A 21,734-nucleotide genomic window follows, 5' to 3' on the forward strand; every position below is an offset into this window, starting at 1 on the left:
GCCACAACAATGTCTTCCATGCCTCTTAACACCTTCCTCCTCATCTTCATCCTCTTCTTCGGGTCCTTTATTTCAGGTATAATTTTACTCTCCCGTCTTTTTTCGGATCTGTTTGGATTGACTTTAAAGAACGGTCATTAATTATGGTATTGCATTGCAGGAGGAGCTCATGGGAAAGTTCAAGTGACGAGAAAGCTTTTGGGAAATGAAGCAATATTGATGGACTATAATGAACCCAGTGCGAACCCAAGTCATGAGCCAAGAAAGGGAAGCCCTAGAGGTCGAGCTAGCTTCAATCCATGAATCTTCTTAATGAACCAATGAACTTGAAGCTCAGTGTATTATAAATAAATGTATCTGATTATGTTGTATATGGATTTGCACCACTTTGTAATGGTAATAATAAAAATAATACCGATGAAGTATTCGACTATTTGAACTATGTTCGGGACAATATCATTATAAAGCCCAATGCCACTAAAAAAAATGATCGATTTGAACTTCTAACCTTAATAATATACTTGTTTTTCGGATAAAGATACCAATTATCGTTTCAAATGCGAATAACTCAATGCATTAAAATAAATAGAGGTAAGTTCGTGGCTTTAGAAGGAAATGTTTTTTTTTTTTAATTTAACATTTATAAGAATAGAATTATAAAGTTGATATTGATGCCTTGTAATCTATTAAACCGTACCCAAATTGACATTTCATTTTATGTTGGCTACTAATATTTGTTTAATAAACTTTATTCTTTGAACATGACATGTTAAGGTAGGTTTGAGGAAATAATCGAACCACGTAAAAGAACTTTCTTGTCTCTTTTTATAACACTCGAGTTAAGGAGAGGTACAAGAATGAACTGATACCACATTCGAATGCGAGCAATCCTCAAGATATGATGGTTAAAACCTCAAGTGTGATTTGCTTGGAGTAGTTTTAGATTTAGTGACCTCTTGCAAAATTTTCTAGAATGCAAGTGAGTGAGGACAAAGAACGCTATAAATGACTTGTGTTGATTTGTGGGGTTAGTTTTCATTCTTAAGCGAGGAGTATGTAACGTGACCATATGGTAAAAGAATGTCGGGATCATTAGGTGTTAGAATCCAAATTCTAAATCGTGATCCTACTCTTGGGCAGCGTAGGTGTTATCGTGATCCAAGTTCAAATTTTCACAATCCCGAACTTTGGTTGCATTAAAAAAACGAGTTAAAATAAGAGGGTAAAGGAATTAAAGTATGTATTGGAAGAGTCTCCCTCCCATTGACAACTCACTACAAGAATGATATATGTATATATATATATATATATATATATAAAAGAAGCGTTCGAGTTATAATTGAAGTGCAAACCCACATGTCAAAGCCATCATTGAATAGAATGCCAAATTAAAGACAATGCCCGTACGAACTCCATACTCCAAAGTGCAACAAAAAAGAGGAACCAAATTGGTGTTTGAAGCTAAGGGATGAATGTGTTCTTGCATTATCAATAGGAAACATCATCATTCATCCATTCATTCTTCTTTTTTCAAATCTTTATTAAACTAATCAACATTCTTCTCCTCCATCAATTACAATAATGTTTATGTACGGACGTGTCGTTCAGAAAATAATCAAAGAAAAATAGACGAAGAATAATTCAAATTTAATGAAAACTCGTCACTCATCATTTTAATCCATATATTTTTTTTCATAATTTATATTAATCTTATTCACGAGTGAAATTTATAATGCCAAGTACATTATTAATTTGAGACTTAAATTTAATTTAACGGGTAGAACCCGACATTGATGTTTAAATGCAAATAATGAAAAAGCTTAAAAAAAAAAAGGACTAATTTGCAATTATAGAGTGAGGGAAAAAGAAGAAAATATGGGCCAAAGGGAGAAATTATGAAGAAATAGGGATAAGATAGAATTTGTAATTTTGTAGAGTAGAGGGGCCTTTGCTGTTAACTTTGCCGACAGAGCTTCACTTATATACAACAAACTCCCTTTCAATAATTCAAATTAATTATAATATACTAACCATTTTTTAAATTATATATTTATTAATTATATACTCTAAGTGAAGACTAAACCCTCTTAATGGAATACTACCTAACCCCACACGTGTAAATGCCTTAAAGCCACCCCTTTTTATATATATATATATATATATATATCTTACCGTTTATTGAACCAATTGGGTCAAGTTGGGTTGATTTATATTTTTCCGGGTTTAATTATGTTAAATTTTTAGAAATCTAAAAGAAAAATTCGATTCGTAGGTTTGAAAACTCTACTTTTTAAATTAGTATGAAAATTAATAATTTAATTATTAATGATGAGTAAGGAGTAGTAAATATTTGATATTTGAATTTTATTATATTTTAATAATTAATGTAATATATATTATGAATGACTATTTTTTTTAATAATTTAAAAAACGAGTAATCCAACATCACAACAATGTAATTCAAGAACCAACGGTTGTACTAGGTTAGATTGTGTGTTAAGGATATTTAGTAATAAATTATAGTTTACCATATATATTATATTTGATATTTTATTATAAGGCAAATATCTAATATTTGCTTTATTATCATACGTATCTTTCCATTTATTGTTATTTCCATTTATTACTATTTCCATATCCTTGTAATTCATTTGATTATAAATAAGATAACTTTCACACCATTTAGGTGTGGTGGATTAATCAAACATTCACAACTATTTTTTTTAATAATTTAAAAAACGAGTAATCCAACATCACAACAATGTAATTCAAGAACCAACGGTTGTACTAGGTTAGATTGTGAATTTTTTTTCTCTTGCAAAACTATATGTTTATAAAATATTTTAAAACCCGAACTAAATTAAAAAGAATAAAAATAAATATTTTAAACCTTAAAGTAAATTCTTGTAATAAAACCATGTTAGTAAAAGTGATGAATGATTAGTGATTAATAGATGTTAAATATAATGTCTTAAACAAGCATATTTGGATTTACTTTGCCATAAATATTGAGAAAGTGGTTGACCAGGATAACAGGTACAGCTACCACTTACAGAATCATTACACGAAGCTTTAATGGAGGTTATCATCATGACACTTAGCTTAATTCTCTTAATTAGCCTCCATTATCTTCCTCTAATTACCTTCTTCTATAAAACCCTTTTGTTTTCTTCGAGCCCTAGCCACTCCCAGCTTCATTATACTTGTATTTTCGCCTTCAATCCCACCTCTGATCCTTCAACAATGGCTTCCATGGCTGCCTTCAACACCTTCTTTTTCATCTTCCTCCTCTTCACTTACCCTAATTCAGGTACTTTTAATTAGGGTTTAGGGTTTAGATCTGTTTGTCAGTGTTCAAAATGGAAATTAGGGTTTCACAATTTTACATTTTTGGCTGAGATTTCTGTTTGTTTTCTTCCTTTTGTAGGGGTTGCTGATGGTCTGAACTTGAAGGAGGGTTTGAAGCTACCAAACCCTTGTGGGCAGGTGAGAAACCCTAAGCTCGAAGTTCAAAGTTTTCTTCGTAGGGTGAGATTTGAAAATTATCGACTTTTGAGATGATAATTGTTTTATTTTTTAAAATATTTGAAAATCTTAAAGTTATTATAAGATCCCACCTCAGTTGGAGAGGAGAACGAATTACACCTTATAAGAGTGTGGAAACCTCTCTCTAACAGACGCGTTTTAAAATTATGAGGTTAACAGCGATACGTAACCGGTCACAACGGACAATATCTACTACTGGTGGGCTTGAGCTGTTACAGTTAGCGTTTGAAAGGTCTAAGAAAACTTGAATTTGGAAAATCCATGTTCTAAGACATGAATCTCGAAAGTCTTTTACTTAAAAGAAAATTGAGAGAGTGTGTTCGAAATACAATCACCAGAATCCAAACCCTAGATTTAATAAACTCACAAAGCAAACATGAATTCAACCTCTTAAGCCAAACCCACATGAACTCAAATTTGAACACTCACCCGAGTACACGAACTCAAAGCTTCATGTGAATTTGGATAAACTATAGGTAAAGGATATAAAAATGTTGTCATCGATGTCGTTGACTCGAATTCATGAACATATTTATAGATTCATGAATGAAGGAACAAGGTAAAATCATTATAATTATCGTCATACAGGTGAGAGTTGAAAGGAACAAATTGACAAGAAAGCTTTTGGGAGCAGAAGAATTTTCAGACTATGCAAGCCCAGAACATAACAGAAGACATGAGCCAAGGATTGGGAGCCCTGGAGGAAGAGCATAAGAGCGCCAATCCAAACGTGGTTGGTGAAGTTTGAGTGAGCTTTATGGTGTGGCTTTGTGAAGAGAGTTTTAATTATATATGGAGTGTGTTTCATAAACATATGTTTGTTGTAGAAAGTGAGTATGATATGGTGTGCAAAAGAGTGCTATTTGGAATGTAATATACATAAGAATATGGCTATGAGTGTCCAAAATGTTGTGTGTTAAACTTGTTTTCAGAGATATTAATGATGGTTGTGTCTTAACCTTGAGCTCAAGATTTAATATATGCAATCAAAACTATCCGAGGAAATGACACTCAAACTCAAAACTAGCGGGTTCTCTTCGATATACGTTGAGGCTTAGCCGTTGACTGGACATCCAAGAAAAAAGCACTATTTCGGTGCAGGTCGAGCTTTTCTACTAGATGAAATTAGAATAAAAGTTTATTATCTCAACGCTTCTTTTATTTGAGCAAACATAGAATGTTCGAGATATAAGGGTTTGGCACAATGATCTTACTACTTTGTCGCATCTCTTCGATATGGATATAGTAACGATTATAGCGTTCTCTTCTAGTACCTATTGGTATGTCGGGATCCGATTGATCAGGTAATTAACTTGTTTGTTGGAGTATTTGGATTTTTTTTTTCATATTGATCGGTATGATATTATCATTCGTGAGTTTCCAAAAAACTACGTATCATTCAAACCTAAGTCAGATTAAACCTCTGACCTAGTAGTTTAAGATACACACCATAATCAATTGAACTATATTTAAGTTGACTTAAATACGTTATGATTTTAATAATCCAATTCTTTCTCATATATAGAACGAATTCTCATAATAAAGAATAGAGTATTAAAAAAGAAGGAATAGAACAAAACATCAAAAAGAAAAAAAGTGCAAAGGCTCCAATAACTTAACAAGACAAGTATATAGATAAACTTTTAATTAATTTCACATTAGTTTACTAATCAAAATATTGGAAATATAATAATTTTTTCCATTGTAATTAATCTTTTTATGTTGCTTATTTAAATAAATTAAAATTTGTGAAAATATCAATAGGTATAAGAGAAAAATGAATTATTGAACCTCTAGAAAAAGATAAAAATATATGAGATTACTATTTCACCCTCTCAGCTTAAGTTTGCTGCGGTCTCGTACTGGAGCAGACCGACGGCTTAGACTTGACCACGATGACAGCCATTGACATCTGATCTACTGCAGCTTCAGCTTCAAACCCCCACTGAAAATTTGATCTTCTCAAGGTGGGCCGTTCCATTCCGTTGATTCATCATACTAATCCCCATTTTCCCAGATCAAATATTAACCCTCTTCAAATCCATATCTAAATCCCCTGTTTTTCTTGTTTTTATTTTTGTTTCCGCCTCCATGCCGGGTCTCGTCTCCGTCAAAACCCCGCCGGACACTCCGCCGCTACGGATCTCCGTCCCCGACACGCCGCCGGTGTCGAATCATCGAACCCCATCTCCTCTAACGAACAAACAGCCCTCTCCATCTTCTTCCCGATCTACGAACGGGAAGAAGAAGCTTCAACCGGAGAGTCCGACGGCGACCCAATGTCCGCCGGATTCTTCTCTCGACAACCCCGATCTTGGGCCTTTTCTTCTGAAGCTCGCTCGCGACACCATTGCCTCTGGTGACGGCCCAAACAAAGCCCTTGATTATGCGATCCGTGCATCGAAGTCGTTCGAGCGGTGCGCTGTGGATGGGGAGCCGAGCCTTGACCTGACCATGAGCCTCCATGTTCTGGCTGCCATTTATTGTAGCTTAGGCCGGTTCGAGGAGGCGGTGCCGGTTCTTGAACAGGCGATTCAGGTTCCTGACATTGGAAGAGGGACGGATCATGCCCTTGCTGCTTTTTCCGGACATATGCAACTGGGTGATACGTATTCGATGGTGGGTCAGATCGAGCGGTCTATTGGATGCTATGAAGAGGGCTTGAAGATTCAGATCGAAGCCTTGGGTGAGACGGATCCCAGAGTTGGGGAGACTTGCAGGTTTGATTTCTATTGTCTTTGTATTAGATGCATATCAGTCTTCCACAAATGTGGGAATTTGTGTTGGATTTTGTGGGTTGAATTTAAGTTTTGTGATTGAGCTTGATCGGCATATGTTGGGACTTATGGTTTATAAGTCAACTTTTTGCATTTTTTTTCCTTGCAATTCTGTGTGAACTGACTTAGTTTAGTTTCGTTGGAAAGAGAAACAAAACATTTCTTATAAGGGTGTCAGAAACCTCTTCCTACAAGACGCATTTCAAAATCGTAAGACTGACGGTGACATGTAACGGGCCAAATTTGACAATTTTTCTAGCGGTGGACTTGGACGGTTACAAATAGTATTAGACCCCAGCACCAGGCAGTGTGCCAACAAGGACGTTGGGCCCTTAAGGGTGGATTGTGAGATCCCACATTAGTCGGAGAGGGAAAAAAGCATTCCTCATAAGGGTGTAGGAAACCTCTCCCAAGTAGTCGCGTTTTAAAACCGTGAGTTCACGACGATAGTAACGGGTGAAAGTGGACAATATTGCTAGTGGTGGACTTAGACTATTACAAATGATATCAGAGCCAGACACTGGACAGCATGCCAGCGAGGACGCTGGGCCCTTAGGGGTGGATTGTGAGATTCCACATTGGTTGTAGTGGGGAACGAAACATTTCTTATAAGGGTGTAGCAAACCTCTCCCTAGTAGACGCGTTTTAAAACCGTGAGCTGACGACGATATGTAATAAGTCAAAGCAGAAAATATCTAATAATGGTGGACTTTGACTGTTACCAATGGTATCTGAGCAAGATACCAGGCGGTATGCCAGTGAGGACGCTGGAGAGGGGGACGAAGTATTTCTTATATGGGTGTCGGAAATCTCTTCCTAGCAGACGCGTTTTAAAATTGTGAACTAATGGCGATATGTAACAGGCCTAAGCAGATATTCGGACTGTATCATAGACTTGGGCTGTGATGAATATAAGTTGATGAAATGAAATAGTTAGTTCATTGTCTGTTATTCACTTGGATCGCATCATGTTATATGCAGGTATTTATCTGAGGCGCACGTTCAAGCAATGCAATTTGATAGAGCAGAAGAATTATGCAAGAAAACTCTTGAGATTCATCATGCACATAGTGAGCCTGCATCACTTGAAGAAGCAGCCGACCGCCGACTGATGGCGCTCATTTGTGAGGCGAAGGGCGATTACGAACAGGCGCTTGAGCATCTTGTCCTGGCCAGTATGGCGATGGTAGCAAATGGGCAAGACAGCGAGGTTGCTGCCATTGATGTGAGCATTGGAAATATTTACATGTCTCTAGCTCGCTTTGATGAGGCAGTCTTCTCATACCAAAAGGCTCTTACTGTGTTCAAAGCATCCAAGGGTGATAACCATCCTTTGGTCGCCTCGGTCTTCATACGCCTCGCTGACTTGTATCATCGGACTGGAAAGCTCCGGGAGTCGAGATCTTATTGCGAAAATGCAATGAGGATATACTCAAAGCCTGTGCCTGGAACTTCACCCGAAGAAATTGCTGGTGGGTTGACCGGAGTTTCAGCGATTTACGAGTCTGTTGGTGAGGCCGAGGAGGCGTTGAAGCTCTTGCAGAAGGCTATGAAGATGTTGGAAGATAACCCTGGACAGCATAGCACAATTGCCGGGATAGAAGCACGGATGGGAGTCATGTTTTACTTGGTTGGAAGGTACGAAGATGCAAGGATCGCGTTTGAGAGTGCGATATCGAAACTTCGAGCCACCGGGGAGAGGAAATCTGCGTTCTTTGGTGTCGTGTTGAATCAAATGGGATTGGCCTGTGTGCAGTTGTTCAAGATTGATGAAGCTGTTGAGCTGTTTGAAGAAGCAAGAGGCATTTTGGAGCAGGAGTGTGGCAATTGTCATCAAGATACCATTGGAGTTTATAGCAACCTTGCTGCAACCTATGATGCTATGGGAAGGTAGTTCACTTTATTTAAGCTGTTTCCTTATCACTGCCAATCATATTATACATATTTCGTTGCATTTGCATAGCTTGTTCGAGAGATCGACCCCCTTACTCTCATGGATTTCTGTAATAGCCTAACCCACCGCTAGTAGATATTGTCCTCTTTGAGCTTTCCCTTTCAAGCTTCCCTTCAAGGTTCTTAAAACATGTTTGCTAGGGAGAGGTTTCCACACCCTTATAAAGAATGTTTCGTTCTACTCCCGAACTAATGTGGGATCTCATAGTCCACTCCCTTTCCGGCACACCGTGTAATGTCCTTGCTGGCACCGCCTAGTGTCTACCCCCCTTCGAGACTCAATCTCTCCATACTGGCACACCGCCCAGTGTCTGGTTCTGGTACCATTTGTAACTACCCAAGACCACCGCTGCCGGCATAATACTGCCTAGTGTCTACCTCCCTTCGGGATTCAACCTCCTTACTAGCACACTGCTCGGTGTTTGATTCTAGTACCATTTGTAACAGCCCAAGCCCATCACTAGCCGATATTGTTCTCTTTACGCTTTCCCTTTCGAGTTTCCTCTCAAGGTTTTTAAAACGCGTCTATTAGAGAGAGGTTTTCACACCCTTATAAAAAATGTTTCGTTATCCTCCTCAGCCGATGTGGGATCTCACAATCCACACCCTTTGAAGCTCAGCGTCTTTGCCGGCACAGTCCACTCCCCCTTCGAGGCTCAGCCTCTTGGCTGGCAAATCGCACGGTGTCTGGCTCTAATACCATTTGTAATAGCTCAAGTCCACCGCTAACAGATATTGTCCTCTTTGGGCTTTCCTTTTCGAGCTTCCCCTCAGTTTTTAAAACGCGTTTTTTAGGGAGAAGTTTCCACACCTTTATAAAGAATGTTTCGTTCTCCTCTCCAACCGATGTGAGATCTCACAATTTCATCGTTACTTAAACGCAAAGATGGGTAATGTAGCTTAGCTAATGAGTGCTTGGTCTAATGGTTTCTTCCAAAACTATTGCAGAGTCGATGATGCTATTGAAATATTGGAATCTGTTCTTAAGTTGAGAGAAGAGAAGCTCGGAATTGCGAATCCCGATTTTGAGGATGAAAAGCGGAGACTGGCTGAGCTACTGAAGGAAGCAGGCCGAACCCGAAACCGGAAAGCAAAGTCTCTGGAAAACCTCATTGACCCGAACTCGAGGAAGACGAAGAAGGAGGCAACAAAGAAGTGGTCGAGCTTGGGATTTAGAATCTGAATAGGAAAGTCTCTTCGAGATCGAACTGCTTTACTGATCCAACGTGCACATTCTGTAACATATAAGATCATGTATAGAGTTGATTTAATTTGTTCTGTTTATGAACTGAACTCATTTATTGTTTTTCCTCTCTTCGTGCTGTTCATTGTTTGATTGAATGAATATCTGTGTAAGGCTAAAACATTGACCTTGATTGAATAAGATTTTGGAAGAATGTTTTCTCATTTTCATCGTCTTAATTCTTTGTTTGGAGTTGCAACGTCTAGGTTTGTTATATAAATGTTTTCTCATTTTCATCGTCTTAATTCTTTGTTTGGAGTTGCAACGTCTAGGTTTGTTATATATTTAATACGAACAACGCAAGTCCACTAGCTAGTAGATATTTTATTTTTTTGGCTTTCTTTTTTGGGCTTCTCTTCAAAGTTTTTAATAGAGAGAGGTTCCACATTGTTATAAAAGAATGCATTCTCCTCTCCAACTGATATGGGATTTGACAATCCACCCTCTTTCGGGGCCAGTCAGACACTTGTTCTCTTCTCTAATCGATGTGGAACCCTCTAATTCACCCCTTTAGGACTTTGCGTCCTTGTTGACACACCGCCTCGTGTCCCACCCCCTTTCGAGGCTCAGTCTCCTCGCTTGGGCCATGCGTCCTTGCTGACACAGCGCCTCGTGTCCTGCCCTTTCAAGGCTCAGCCTCCTCGTTAACACATTGTCCGATGTCTAGCTTTAATACTATTTATCATCTTTACGCTTTACCTTTTGGGCTTCCTCTCAAGTTTTTAAAACGCATCTACTATGGATAAGTTTCCACACCCTTATAAAGAATGTTTCGTTTTACTTCCCAACCGATGTGGGATCTCACATTCGAGTTAGTTCAAGTTAACCCAATCTAGTTTTAAGGAAACCATTAAACCAACAAAATTCATAAAGTTGTCAATTGTTTGAACACAACCTACCCTAACCTAAATAAGTTCATAACCCAACCCAATCGTACGAGTTGAGTCAGCAAGGTTTAACCTAAGCAACACAATAGTTCTTTTTATTCAGTTCAATTGGGTTCGATTCGTTATTGAACACTAAACCGAAACCATATACTATAAGTTATTCTCGGTTCAGGTTCTCTCACTCCGAGCGGTTGGTGCACAAAGAAAAGCAAAGTACTACATAGTACGAGGAGATGTGTTCAAATAACCAAGGGGAAAAAAAAGGTAATTTTCTTAAGAATTTGGAGAACATTAAGGCTGAAAAAGAGACAAAATGTGATTGTAATATTTAAAGGGTTCCAAAAAGAGAGGGAAAGCCTAACAAAAATCTACAAACCTAAAGATTTTATTCATTTAGATGAGAATTTAGCATTTACACGTGCTTTCATGCTCATAAAAAAACAAAATGCTTTCTGGATTGTAAAATTCCCCCCATCATATATTACCAAACATTTATTTGTTCATATTCCAAAACCGACAAAAATGTTTATTTTATCAAATTATATATATTTTTTAAACAAATTTTATTTTAATATGTATGCCACAGTTAATATAGATTAGAGATAAATATAAAAATAAAATAAATAATAACAACGATAGAAAAAATTATATGATCAGTATAGTTAAACATGTGTTGATATATGGAGATATAATTTATATATCTAGTAAAGTCTAGAGATATAAATAAATTTTTTTTATTAAAATAATGAATTTTCTCCGCAGTAAAATTTATTACATAAAAATTAAAAAAAAATTATTTCCAAAATAGTTGAAGTTGTAAATTAACAACCTTTGTTAGTTGACTTGCTATTTCTTGAGGTTTCTAATTAAATATAAATGTCTTATGTTGGATATATATATATATATATATTGAACTTTAATTGTTTACTCACAATTTTCTAATAAAAAATTTCAATTTTATTAAAGAAATATTTAAATTCTTAAAGAAAAAAAAAACTATTTTTTTTAGTTTTCTTGACATATATATATATATATATTTTTAAATATCGAAAAAAAAAAAAACAATGAAGTAACAATATTGGTGAAAATAGGATTTATAAACTTAATTTAAAAAATCAAATATTTATTCAAGGAAAATATTTCAAAAACAGTAATGTATGACCAAAAAAACCTAGATCTAAATTAGGGTTAGGTATTCACTATTAAGAAAAGTAATTTTTGTAACGTTTTTTTTTTTTTTATTATTATTATTATTTAAATTCCTCCAACCCATTCTAGAAGATTAATTACAGAATCAACTACGAAAATACTTTAAAATAAATAAATAAAAAGTAAAATCTTAAAAATATTCTTAAATTATATATATTTAATATATTTTTTTTGCTTTTTGATTACGGTTCATGCATGCAATAACGTTATAATAAAAAAATAATACCGGAGGTTTCAATCGTTGTAGTGGAAGGCCGATTAAATTCCAATATTAGCTTAACTCATTAATTAATTACCCTCATTTTACGGTTAATCGAAATTAGCATATTAGTTATCAAATTAATATTATAACACATATGCTAATCTCACTTCTACATTATTATACGTATGAGAAATAATTTTAATAATTTTAATAATTTCTCTAAATATTTATGGGAATTTTGATTTGTTTGTACTTTATTTCATTTTATTGTTTTTTTTTTTTTTTAAATTAGCCTATATTAATTTTCCCTGTAATATTTTAGAAATATATATAGGAGAATAATTGGAGGGTTAAAAAAAAAAAAAAGTAAAGTATAATAATGTGTGTATATATAAAATGCACTTTTTGTTGCATGAAGACTGTAGATTATATATTCGGAATATAATTCATCACTAAGAAAACAAAATTAAAAAGAAAAAAGAATATATTCATAATAATGGAGGAAAAGATTGACGAACCTTTCAATTCCACTAAATCATGATTTGGATTCCTCTCTTACTATGGAATTATGCTTTCGAATATTAAACTTTAATGTAACACATGTATTTGTTTCTTTCTCCCACACCCCCAAATAATAATAATTATTAAATATTCATTATTTTTCGCTCCTTAATAATACAGATTAATGCCCGTTTAATAATTATTTATATTCTTATTATCTTACCTGATGTGATATTCTTAGAAAAAAATTATACAATGTCGTAATTTTATTAAATTCGAACATTTATATGAATGGTTTAGGTTTTGTTTCGTCCAAATATTTATGTTGGGTTTCTTTTAATTTTTTTTCAAATGGTTTTTATTTTTTGAAAAAAATATTTAAAATTTTAATCAAATTTAATTTATTTTTTTTTTTTTGGGCTTATAAATAATGGATAATGATATTGGGTTGAATTAAATGGGATAAATAAAATGGATGCATCTTGACATTTTGACGTTGATTTGATATAAAGCAGTGATTCTTTTGATCATAACATAATTTGTATTAATTAAAAGGAAGAAAGCTTTTTGAAATAAGAGATTATGGGTTCCAAAATAATGGAAATAGATTAATGCCAATTTGGCATTATTTTAATTCTTTTTTTTTTCTTTTTTTTTTTTTTAATTTAACAAAAAATACTTGAAATTGTGCTTTAGAAAAAAGGTTCTCTTCCAAAAAAAAGAAAAAGAAAAAATTCAAACTTTTTAATACTGGTTTCAAAATATTTTTGTTTTTCATTTTTAATTTTTAATTTATTTAAAAGCATATATAGAAGATGTATTTTTGTCTGTGTTTTAAAAGAATAATTAAGTTTTTAAATTAAAGGAGTTTTTAAGTGGTTTGAAAGAAAATAATCATATTATCAAACATAATCTAATAGTAATGGATAGTTAGAGATCAAAAATTGAAATCTTTGATTTTTATCGTACTAAATTGAGAGTCTTTTACGTTAACAATAAGATAATCATATAAGGTAACCAATAACGGGTCTTCTCTTAACAAAAATAATCTCTTTTAAATATTACGTGGATTGGAAAAGTTTTAAAAAAATTATTATGTGAGATTCCATGTTTTAAAACTGTAAGGTTAACGGCGATATGTAATAAGCCAAAACGAACAATATCTGCTAGCAATAGACTTGGGCTGTTACAAATAGTATCATAGTCAAACACCAAATGATATGTCGGTGAGGAGGCTGGCCTGCATCCAAGAAGATGAATTGTGGATACTACATTTGTTAGAGAGGGAAGCGTTTTAAAATTGTGAGACTAATAACGATATATAACGGATCAAAACAGATAAGTGTACAAAATGTTCATAAGGAATTGATACCTTAGATTGTTTGATTGAACTTCTCTATGGTCTTTTAAAGAGGTGTTTGAATATTGAATTGTAATTTGAACAGTTGAAATTCCAAAAAAGGATTTGGATATGTTGGAATTAATTTTAGTGGGGAAAATAGTACAAGATTGATGGGATTATCAAATTCTCTCCTTTCTCTCCCCATCTTACCTCTTAGGCATCCAATTAGGTAACAAAAAGCTACATCTATTTAACACTTACTTCCTTGTCATTCCACTATTTCCGAATTTTCCAACCACCTTTTTAGGTTTAAACATACTTTCATATCTCCATCCATCCATTTTGATCTTGAACGAGATAAAAACGAAAAACGAATGAATCAAAATGACGTTTGAACCATACCCAGAAACCAAAATGAACAAAAGTTGAAAGTACATGTGAGATCTCACATCAGTTAGAAAGAGAAACGAACCATTTCTTATAAAGTAATGGTGTGGTAAACCTCTTCCCAACACACTGTTACAAATTGTATTAGAGCTAGATATGGGGCGGTGTGTCAGTGAGAACGCTGGCCCCCAAGAGGGGTATATTACGAGATCTCACATGGGTTGGAGAGAGACATGAAACATTTCTTATAAGGTAAGAGCGTAGAAAACCTCTTCCTAATAGACTATTACAAATGGTATTATAGCCCGACATTGGACAATATGCCAGTGAGTACGTTGGCCCCTAGGAGGAGTAGATTGTGAGATCCCACCTCAGTTGGAGAGAGAAATGAAGCATTCGTTATAAGGCAAGGGTACGGAAATTTTTTTCATAATAGACTTATTTTAAAACCATGAAACTGATAGCTATGGATCAAAATGAACTAGTACACATACGTTGATATAAAGGTGGGTGTGGTAGGACCCATGGAATGTCCATGCAATGAATATAAGAGTTTATAAAAAGGTGAAGCTTGAAGCAACTAGCATGTAGTAGAGTCAAACCCATCTTTATCTCTCTTTAAAGGTCTCTTCTTCTTTCACTCTCTCCTTAACAATGGCTTCTTTGGAGCTTGCTCGAACAGTTGTGGGTATCATAGGTGAGCTTATTATTGCAAACAAACCCCAAAAAAGCATCCCTTTGGCTATCATTTCATTCATATCTTTACACCATCTTTTGTTTTCTGCAGGAAACATCATAGCACTGTTCTTGTTCTTGTCTCCAGTGTAAGGATTACCCTTTTCCCACAAAACCCTAATTCTCTACATCATTGTGTTTATAATTGATTTCATTTTCAGGCCAACTTTTGTCACGATATGGAAGAAGAGATCGGTCGAGCAATTCTCGCCGATCCCGTACCTCGCGACGCTTGTGAACTGCCTAGTTTGGGTGCTCTACGGCCTTCCACTGGTGCATCCAGGAAGCCTTCTAGTCATCACCATTAACGGAGCTGGAATCCTAATCGAGATCACTTATATAATCCTCTTCTTCGTCTTCTCCGACCAGAAGAAGCGGGTGAAAGTCGTGATCGTGTTGCTCATCGAGCTCGTCTTCATCACACTTCTGACCCTTCTGGTTATGCTCATCTTTCATACTCATACCAAACGATCCATGGTGGTTGGAACTATCTGCATTCTCTTTAACATTGGCATGTATGCTTCTCCGTTGGCCGTCATGGTTGGTTTTTCTCTCTCATGACGGTTCTAATTCGAATTTCTAACTTTTTGATCGATTATATAATACTTTAATCGACAAAAACCCGTCTTATAAGAAGACTTGAAACATACTAAAAGTTTAACTCATTATAAATATGAGAGAACTTTTTGTACATGAACGTAACTAGACGTCAAATTCTCATACCCTATTTGTTCTACTTTAAAAAATGGGTCGGATACAATATTTTGACACAAACTCAAATATTATGGTCTTAGATTCATCAATATGCATACCCTATGATCATTTTAATACTGATTTTTTTTTGTGTGTGGCAGAAATTGGTGATTAAAACAAAGAGTGTGGAGTATATGCCTCTATCCCTCTCCGTTGCTTCTTTTGCCAATGGTGTGGCTTGGACTATTTATGCTTGCCTCCCGTTTGACCCTTATATTTTGGTAATTACTCGTTTTTCTAACTCAATATCTAACCCTAATCTCGAGTTAATTTGAGTTGGTTTAAGTTAGTATTCATCGAGCTAACTTGAACATAGCTCAACTGGTTAAGATATATATACTTTAAATTAAAGAGGTAAGAAGTTCGAATTTCAATCTCACACGTTATAGAATTTGAGTTGGAGTGTTCAAAAAGAACATTAACCGAATAATGATTCGAGTGGATTTTTATCTTTAAAAAAAGTATTCTTTCAACAAATATTTGATTTTTCTTTTTTTATTTTCATTTTATTCTCTCCCACACAAATTGAGGCGACATAAAAAGAAAAAGGTTTGAAATTCTTTAACTTAAAATATGAAAATTTGAGGGAAAAGGAAGGAATCATTATCCTAATGTGTCTTTTGAGTTAATTAAAAAATAAATAAAAACACCAATGAAGGTGTTCTATATGCATGTAACGTTTAGTTCTTACAATTATATCTTATGCTTTTTTAAATATTTATTTTCTATAAATGTGTGAGGTCAAGGTTATAGATAGGCATCCTACGAACAAAATAAAAATTAAAAATTAAATTTATGGATATGGAATTAATTAGCCATAAAAGTTAGATTATTAAAAAAAAATAAAGGTTAAAAAAGGGAATATAGCCCACATGAATTATTATTTATTTATTTATTTATTTATTTATTTTGTGAATATATAATATTTTATTGAATAGTGTTCAATAATTGAAACTTTTCAGATTCCAAATGGGCTGGGCACACTGTTTGGGCTGGCCCAATTGACACTCTATGCCAGCTTTTACAAATCAACAAAGCTCCAAATACAAGAAAGGGAAGCTAAAGGGCAGGTGATTTTATCAGAGGTGGTCACCAATGGAAAAGTCTTGGAAGAAAGACAGCATTGAGACTGGGAATGGTAGAGCTCAGGTCCATGGAGCTTGATGGACACGAAGCATCTCCACCGTCCATCTGTCACTTTTTATAATTATATACAGATATGAAAACAAAAATTGTCTTTTAAATATTTTAGCAAACTCCTAATGTTTTAATTTGGAGGGTAATAACAGTTGATCACTGCACAGACCAGTGACAGATAATTGGCAACCTCGTATAATGCCATTTTGAGTGTTGTGTTTTTTTTTTTTTTTTTTTCCCCCTTCCTTTTTGGTCCCGCCTTTGTTTTGTGTTCAATATATGACATCAATGTCTTTTTTCTAATTCTCGAGTTCATTCAGTGGATCGGATCGTCTTCCAATTGGTAAAATTCATTCAAAACTTGTATGAACGACTGCACAAAGATTCTCAGTGTAACAATCCAAGTTCACTGCTAGTAGATATTGTTTTATTTAGACTTTCCTTTCTAAGCTTTCCTTCAAGGTTTTAAAACGTGTCCACTATGGAGAAGTTTCCGCACCCTTGTAAGAAATGTTTTGTTTCTCCTCCTCAACCGATGTGAGATCTCACAATTCACCTCTCTTGGGGCCAGTGTCCTCACTAGCAGATACCATTTGTGAGAGTCCAAATCCACCTAGCAGATATTGTTCTCGTTGGGCTCTGTTCTGGGCTTCCCCTCAAGATTTTAAAACGCGTCCACTAGGGAAAGGTTTCCGCACCTTTATAAGAAATGTTTCGTTTTTTCCTCTTCAACCAATGTGGAAACTCATACGTCCTCACTAGCACACCACTTGGTATCTAGCTCTAATACCATTGTAACATCCCAAGTTTACCACTAGCAGATATTGTCATATTTAAGCTTTCCCTTCCAGCCTTCCCTCAAGGTTTTAAAACGCGTCCACTAGAGAGGTTTCCACACCCTTAGAAGAAATATTTCGTTTCCCCTCTCCAGTCGATGTGGGATCTCACAATCGACATCAAGAGGTTCAAGTTCAAGCCGAAAATCATTTCTAAGCTACGATCCCAGCAACAATCTAGATGTCTATATTCAAGCGATCGATGCTAAGTTTTATATCGTTTTCTCGGTTCCCAACATGTTCTCGTAAACAGATCATGTTTGACAAAGAAGAAGAAGAAGAAGAAACAAAAAAGAAGAGAATGAGTGCATTTTATACAGTTTGATCAAAATAATATCAATACCTAAGATCTAAATCTTGACTTCCTAATACAATATAATATATAGAGAGAGAGGAGATGTCAACAAATTTTAGATATCTACAAACCCCAACCTCACTCCCCAGTACTCTCACAAGAACTCCCAAGATTCACACTTAAATCATGAACCAACAATCTTATTATATTGCTACCTGATGACTTCGAGATCTCTACGCACTCTTGCAGGTCTGCATCGCACGCCATAAGAACCCATTCTCGATCATCGTCCATGTATTTGATATCGAACGTACCGACCTCCATTTTCAATCTCTTTGCCACTTCTTCTCTCAACTCCACAATACCAGAACTCAACGGAATTCGAAACCGAATGATATCTTCCTTATAACTCGCCTTGATAGTCATCCTTCTTGCTTCTTGCCCTGCTGACATATAAGGGACTGTGTGACAAACAGAGTCCATAGGTTGTCTCAGAGCTATATCAGGAGGGTTGGACCAACAAAACTCAGGTACTTGCTCGTCGAGAACAGCATCGGCGACCGAAGCGCAAAGATTTCGCAAGTCCTTGGAACTACCTGCATCCGCAATCAGCATTCCTCCAAATGCTTCCTCAGTAGGCTCAACCATTACGAGCGTATCCGGGATCGGACGAGCAGGTGCTGATATATTCAGTTTATCGATCGGATGGAATACTACTTCAGGAGATTCTCTTCTAACACATTGTTCTTGCTGCAGGGGAATAGAAATGGGATTATTAGCTACACCACTGTCATTTGCAGGACTACCTTGGCATGAACCATGAGAAGTAGGTGTCCCGACGCTCTCTTCCCGTGATCCACTCCCCGTTCTATAATTGCTCAAACCATTTCCAAACTTCGGCAGATATCCGTTTTGTTCGTGGATCGGTTCTTCGGGACTCAACACTCCCCTATGTAATTGATCTTCCAACCTCGCCCATGTGTCGATTGTCTGTCCTTCCGAGGTGTTCGTTTCTTTATGTTGTGGATCAGATGGTTGGGAAGCAACAAAGTTTTGCTGATTAGACACTTCCGGAGTTAAAGGATGAGAACTCGAACTAACGGTAACAGGAAGAGGACTCGTAGCCAGAGATGATATCCCGAATGCTCCTTCGGCCCCTTGAACCGATTCAATTACGCGCTTTAGCTTTGAAAGTGAACGATTGACCTTGTTGATTTTCCGAGATGGCCACCGTGAGATCCCGTGTTGCCTACAGATACGCTTCATTGTCGTGGGACAAACTGTCAAAATGGAAAAAAACAAGATAGATAAGATAAGCAAGCACACTTTTGTAGCCTTTAACTACAGAATCAACAACATACCGCCAAGGCTTTTAGCAGCATCCTTAAGACTGCCAGCAAAATATTGTTGAAGAACCTCAAGACTAATCGATTTCTCAGCTTTTCCACGCTTTCTTTCCGACGTCTTTTTTACTTCCTTACTCTGTGGACAAGGAGCAGGGTTGTGGTTTTCGTCGTCCCGAGCGCTATTGTTTTCGTCCTTTGGAGTATCATGAACCATTAAAGATTGCTGCTGCAGCTTTTCTAATGCAACTACCTCTCCTGCATTTGGCATGGCATCAGAGTGAGGAGGCAATTCCATAGGTCGAGGAATTTGAATATATTCAATTCTCGACTCGAATCCTCCATTTCTCGACACTTGAATGATTTCGACAAGTCCTTCCTCATCCTTAAGGTTGATTCCAGAAGCAACTTTGAGAGTGTAGAAATGCTGCTTCATTGTTGCCATCAATGCACCCAACAAAGTCTTTTGTTCCTGATAATCGACAATACTCGGTGGCAGGAAAAACTCTAGAATGTACTCATCGTCTCCAGTAAACGTGCTTCGTAAACAGATCGAAAAACAGCTCTTTAATCCAAACATGAGTGCATAATGTACCAAAGGGTACTCAGTCTTGGAGAATTGAGTGATGTCTCCACAAAAACAGGAGCTGTGGGATAAAAACGCTCGCCCAGAAACACCTTGACCCTTTCGTAAATGATGTTCTAAACATGCGTCACGAAAACCCCACATGTGAGCATCGACAACATACGATGCTACTTCGGTTGCAGACATACAAATCCGTCCCATGCAACTACCATCAAAGCTAGTACAGCTTTTCTTCAAACCTCCACCGTAAGCGAGCACATTTCGGTGCCTGCACGGAACCCAGGTTTGAGCCAATGGTAAGTTATGAGTTTCGCATACAACTGTGAGTACCTCCAAAATTTCAGCCAGTGCATTCTGTCGACCTTCGTTGCAAATCTGGTTTGAAAAGCATTGCGAAGTATGTATCTGTGAGATCGAGCAAGAAAAAAAACAAACTAGACAATATTCATCATCCGAAATGGAATCTAACACGAGTTTCATACTTATAACTTTTCATCACTGACCTGATTATTTGGATGATCCAAAATCTCTGAACTTTTTAGATTCACAGCCTGCAACAAGAAAAGAGATTCATAAAGTTAGCAAAACATTTATGATGGCTAAACGTGTCATGTCCTTCGTCCAATACAATCGAGATCGAGAAGCGTTAACAGGAACACACGACACTTGTTAAGACATGATAGAAGATGAAACTTAAACCTCAAGAGCTTTGCAGACTTTGTCCACCTCAGGTGCATAATTGATCTTTGGTGATGTCATGATAAGCTCAAGAACACCGAGACAAGACTGCCCGGACGGGTCGAAAACAGGCAAAGCCAAAGTTCCTTGAACATTGTAGTGAAGAGCATGACTAAGTCGAGGGTACTCCTTGCTCGAGTAATACTGCACATTTGGAGTCCATTCAGGCAACTTTTGCTGGAAAACACGACCAGGGAGACCAAGATATCCATCCTGGTCGGGCTCCAAAGAAAACATAAAAGTCAAAGAGGCCATCCTATACTGATGAAGTCCATTGCTCTGTGAATCAAGGACGAAGGGTTGGCCAGAAGTTGAAAGTACAAGCTTGCCACCACTTTTTACGGGCGCCCAAACCTGAGCTAGAACATGCTGGTCGGAGGATTCCTTAATGTATCGAAGAGCTTGTGCCATTTTTTCTTTGATTAAGCAATACCCATCTGGATTCTCCGATGGGATTAGTCCCCATGATGAAGATTGAACTGGAAGAATTTTGAACTTGTGGTTCTCGGACGGCTTTTGTGGTACAGAATTGGAATTGGAAGTACCTGCTCTCAGCTGTACAGTTAAGCCATTTTAAATAGAAAAGAATCCTCCTAATATGAACTACAACACACAATGACAAGATTCAAACTCACAGAAAACTAAAATCCAGAAACCCCACGAAGAATCATAAACATAAAGTCATTCAAAGCTCCATGGAATCGAGAAAACAAGAAATTAGAGAAAAGGGGTTAAAAAGAGAGGTAAAAAATGGAATGAAAACTGACCAAGAACAGAGCAGGTAGAGGCAGGAAACTTGGAATCGTCGTCGTCGTCGGGTTCGGAGAAGGCCCAGAGAGGGGAACCGAGATGATCGGAGGTGGAAACGAGAAAAGGGGACATGGGGTTGGAAGCGAATGAAGGGATTTGATCCAAGGGCCAAGGGAAGTCCAAGTCGAGATCGAAATCCATGAGCTGGGTCCGGTCGTCGGGAGCGGAGCGGTGGGTGGATTTGGGGAAAAGGGTGGGTGGGTGATTGGAATCGGGCTCGGTCATGGCGATTTAGGGGGTTTCGTCGGAGAAGGCCACCGGAAGGTCGGAAATCTGATGGGGTTGTGTGTGTAAAATGATGGTGAGGGGGAGAGGTAAGGGGAGGGAGAGGTGGTGGTTGATTGGGGAGTGTGATTCCATCGAATCCAACAACGAGTTGTACAACTTGGTTTTTGTGGGAGTTTTTCTTTTTTTTTTTTCTTCTTTTTTTTTTCTTTTCTTTTTTTTTTTTTTT

General features: G+C 36.5%; 3 protein-coding genes across 5 annotated transcripts; 2 read left to right on the plus strand and 1 right to left on the minus strand.

Moving 5' to 3' along the window:
- The first annotated feature begins 5,384 nt into the window (after positions 1 to 5,384).
- LOC111483442 (protein KINESIN LIGHT CHAIN-RELATED 1-like) lies at positions 5,385 to 9,683 on the plus strand. Its single transcript, XM_023129666.1, has 3 exons — positions 5,385 to 6,266; positions 7,305 to 8,213; positions 9,225 to 9,683. The coding sequence occupies exons 1-3, from the start codon at positions 5,638 to 5,640 to the stop codon at positions 9,457 to 9,459; spliced, it is 1,773 nt and encodes a 590-aa protein (XP_022985434.1). The 5' UTR covers positions 5,385 to 5,637; the 3' UTR covers positions 9,460 to 9,683.
- Positions 9,684 to 14,630: 4,947 nt separating this feature from the next.
- LOC111483351 (bidirectional sugar transporter SWEET7-like) lies at positions 14,631 to 16,767 on the plus strand. The gene is given in 6 exon segments (XM_023129534.1): positions 14,631 to 14,744; positions 14,835 to 14,871; positions 14,944 to 15,322; positions 15,637 to 15,756; positions 16,498 to 16,637; positions 16,639 to 16,767. Coding segments are annotated over 6 exon segments (780 nt in total). The 5' UTR covers positions 14,631 to 14,701; the 3' UTR covers positions 16,700 to 16,767.
- Positions 16,768 to 17,801: 1,034 nt separating this feature from the next.
- On the minus strand, positions 17,802 to 21,658 carry LOC111483346 (protein NLP6). 3 transcript variants are annotated; one of them, XM_023129527.1, is made up of 5 exons: positions 21,238 to 21,658; positions 20,432 to 21,015; positions 20,236 to 20,283; positions 19,165 to 20,107; positions 17,802 to 19,083 (listed from the first exon to the last, which is right to left on the minus strand). In XM_023129527.1, exons 1-5 carry the CDS (start codon positions 21,503 to 21,505, stop codon positions 17,942 to 17,944), a joined length of 2,985 nt encoding a protein of 994 aa, XP_022985295.1. In that variant the 5' UTR covers positions 21,506 to 21,658; the 3' UTR covers positions 17,802 to 17,941. The 3 variants fall into 3 exon arrangements, with proteins under 3 accessions (XP_022985295.1, XP_022985293.1, XP_022985296.1); XM_023129525.1 differs by having other exon boundaries at positions 19,165 to 20,137; XM_023129528.1 differs by having other exon boundaries at positions 19,165 to 20,137; positions 20,432 to 21,025; positions 21,238 to 21,323.
- Positions 21,659 to 21,734: the final 76 nt, after the last annotated feature.

The sequence above is a fragment of the Cucurbita maxima genome, unplaced genomic scaffold, assembly GCF_002738345.1.
Source record: "Cucurbita maxima cultivar Rimu unplaced genomic scaffold, Cmax_1.0 Cma_Scf00008, whole genome shotgun sequence".
Lineage (NCBI taxonomy): Eukaryota > Viridiplantae > Streptophyta > Magnoliopsida > Cucurbitales > Cucurbitaceae > Cucurbita > Cucurbita maxima.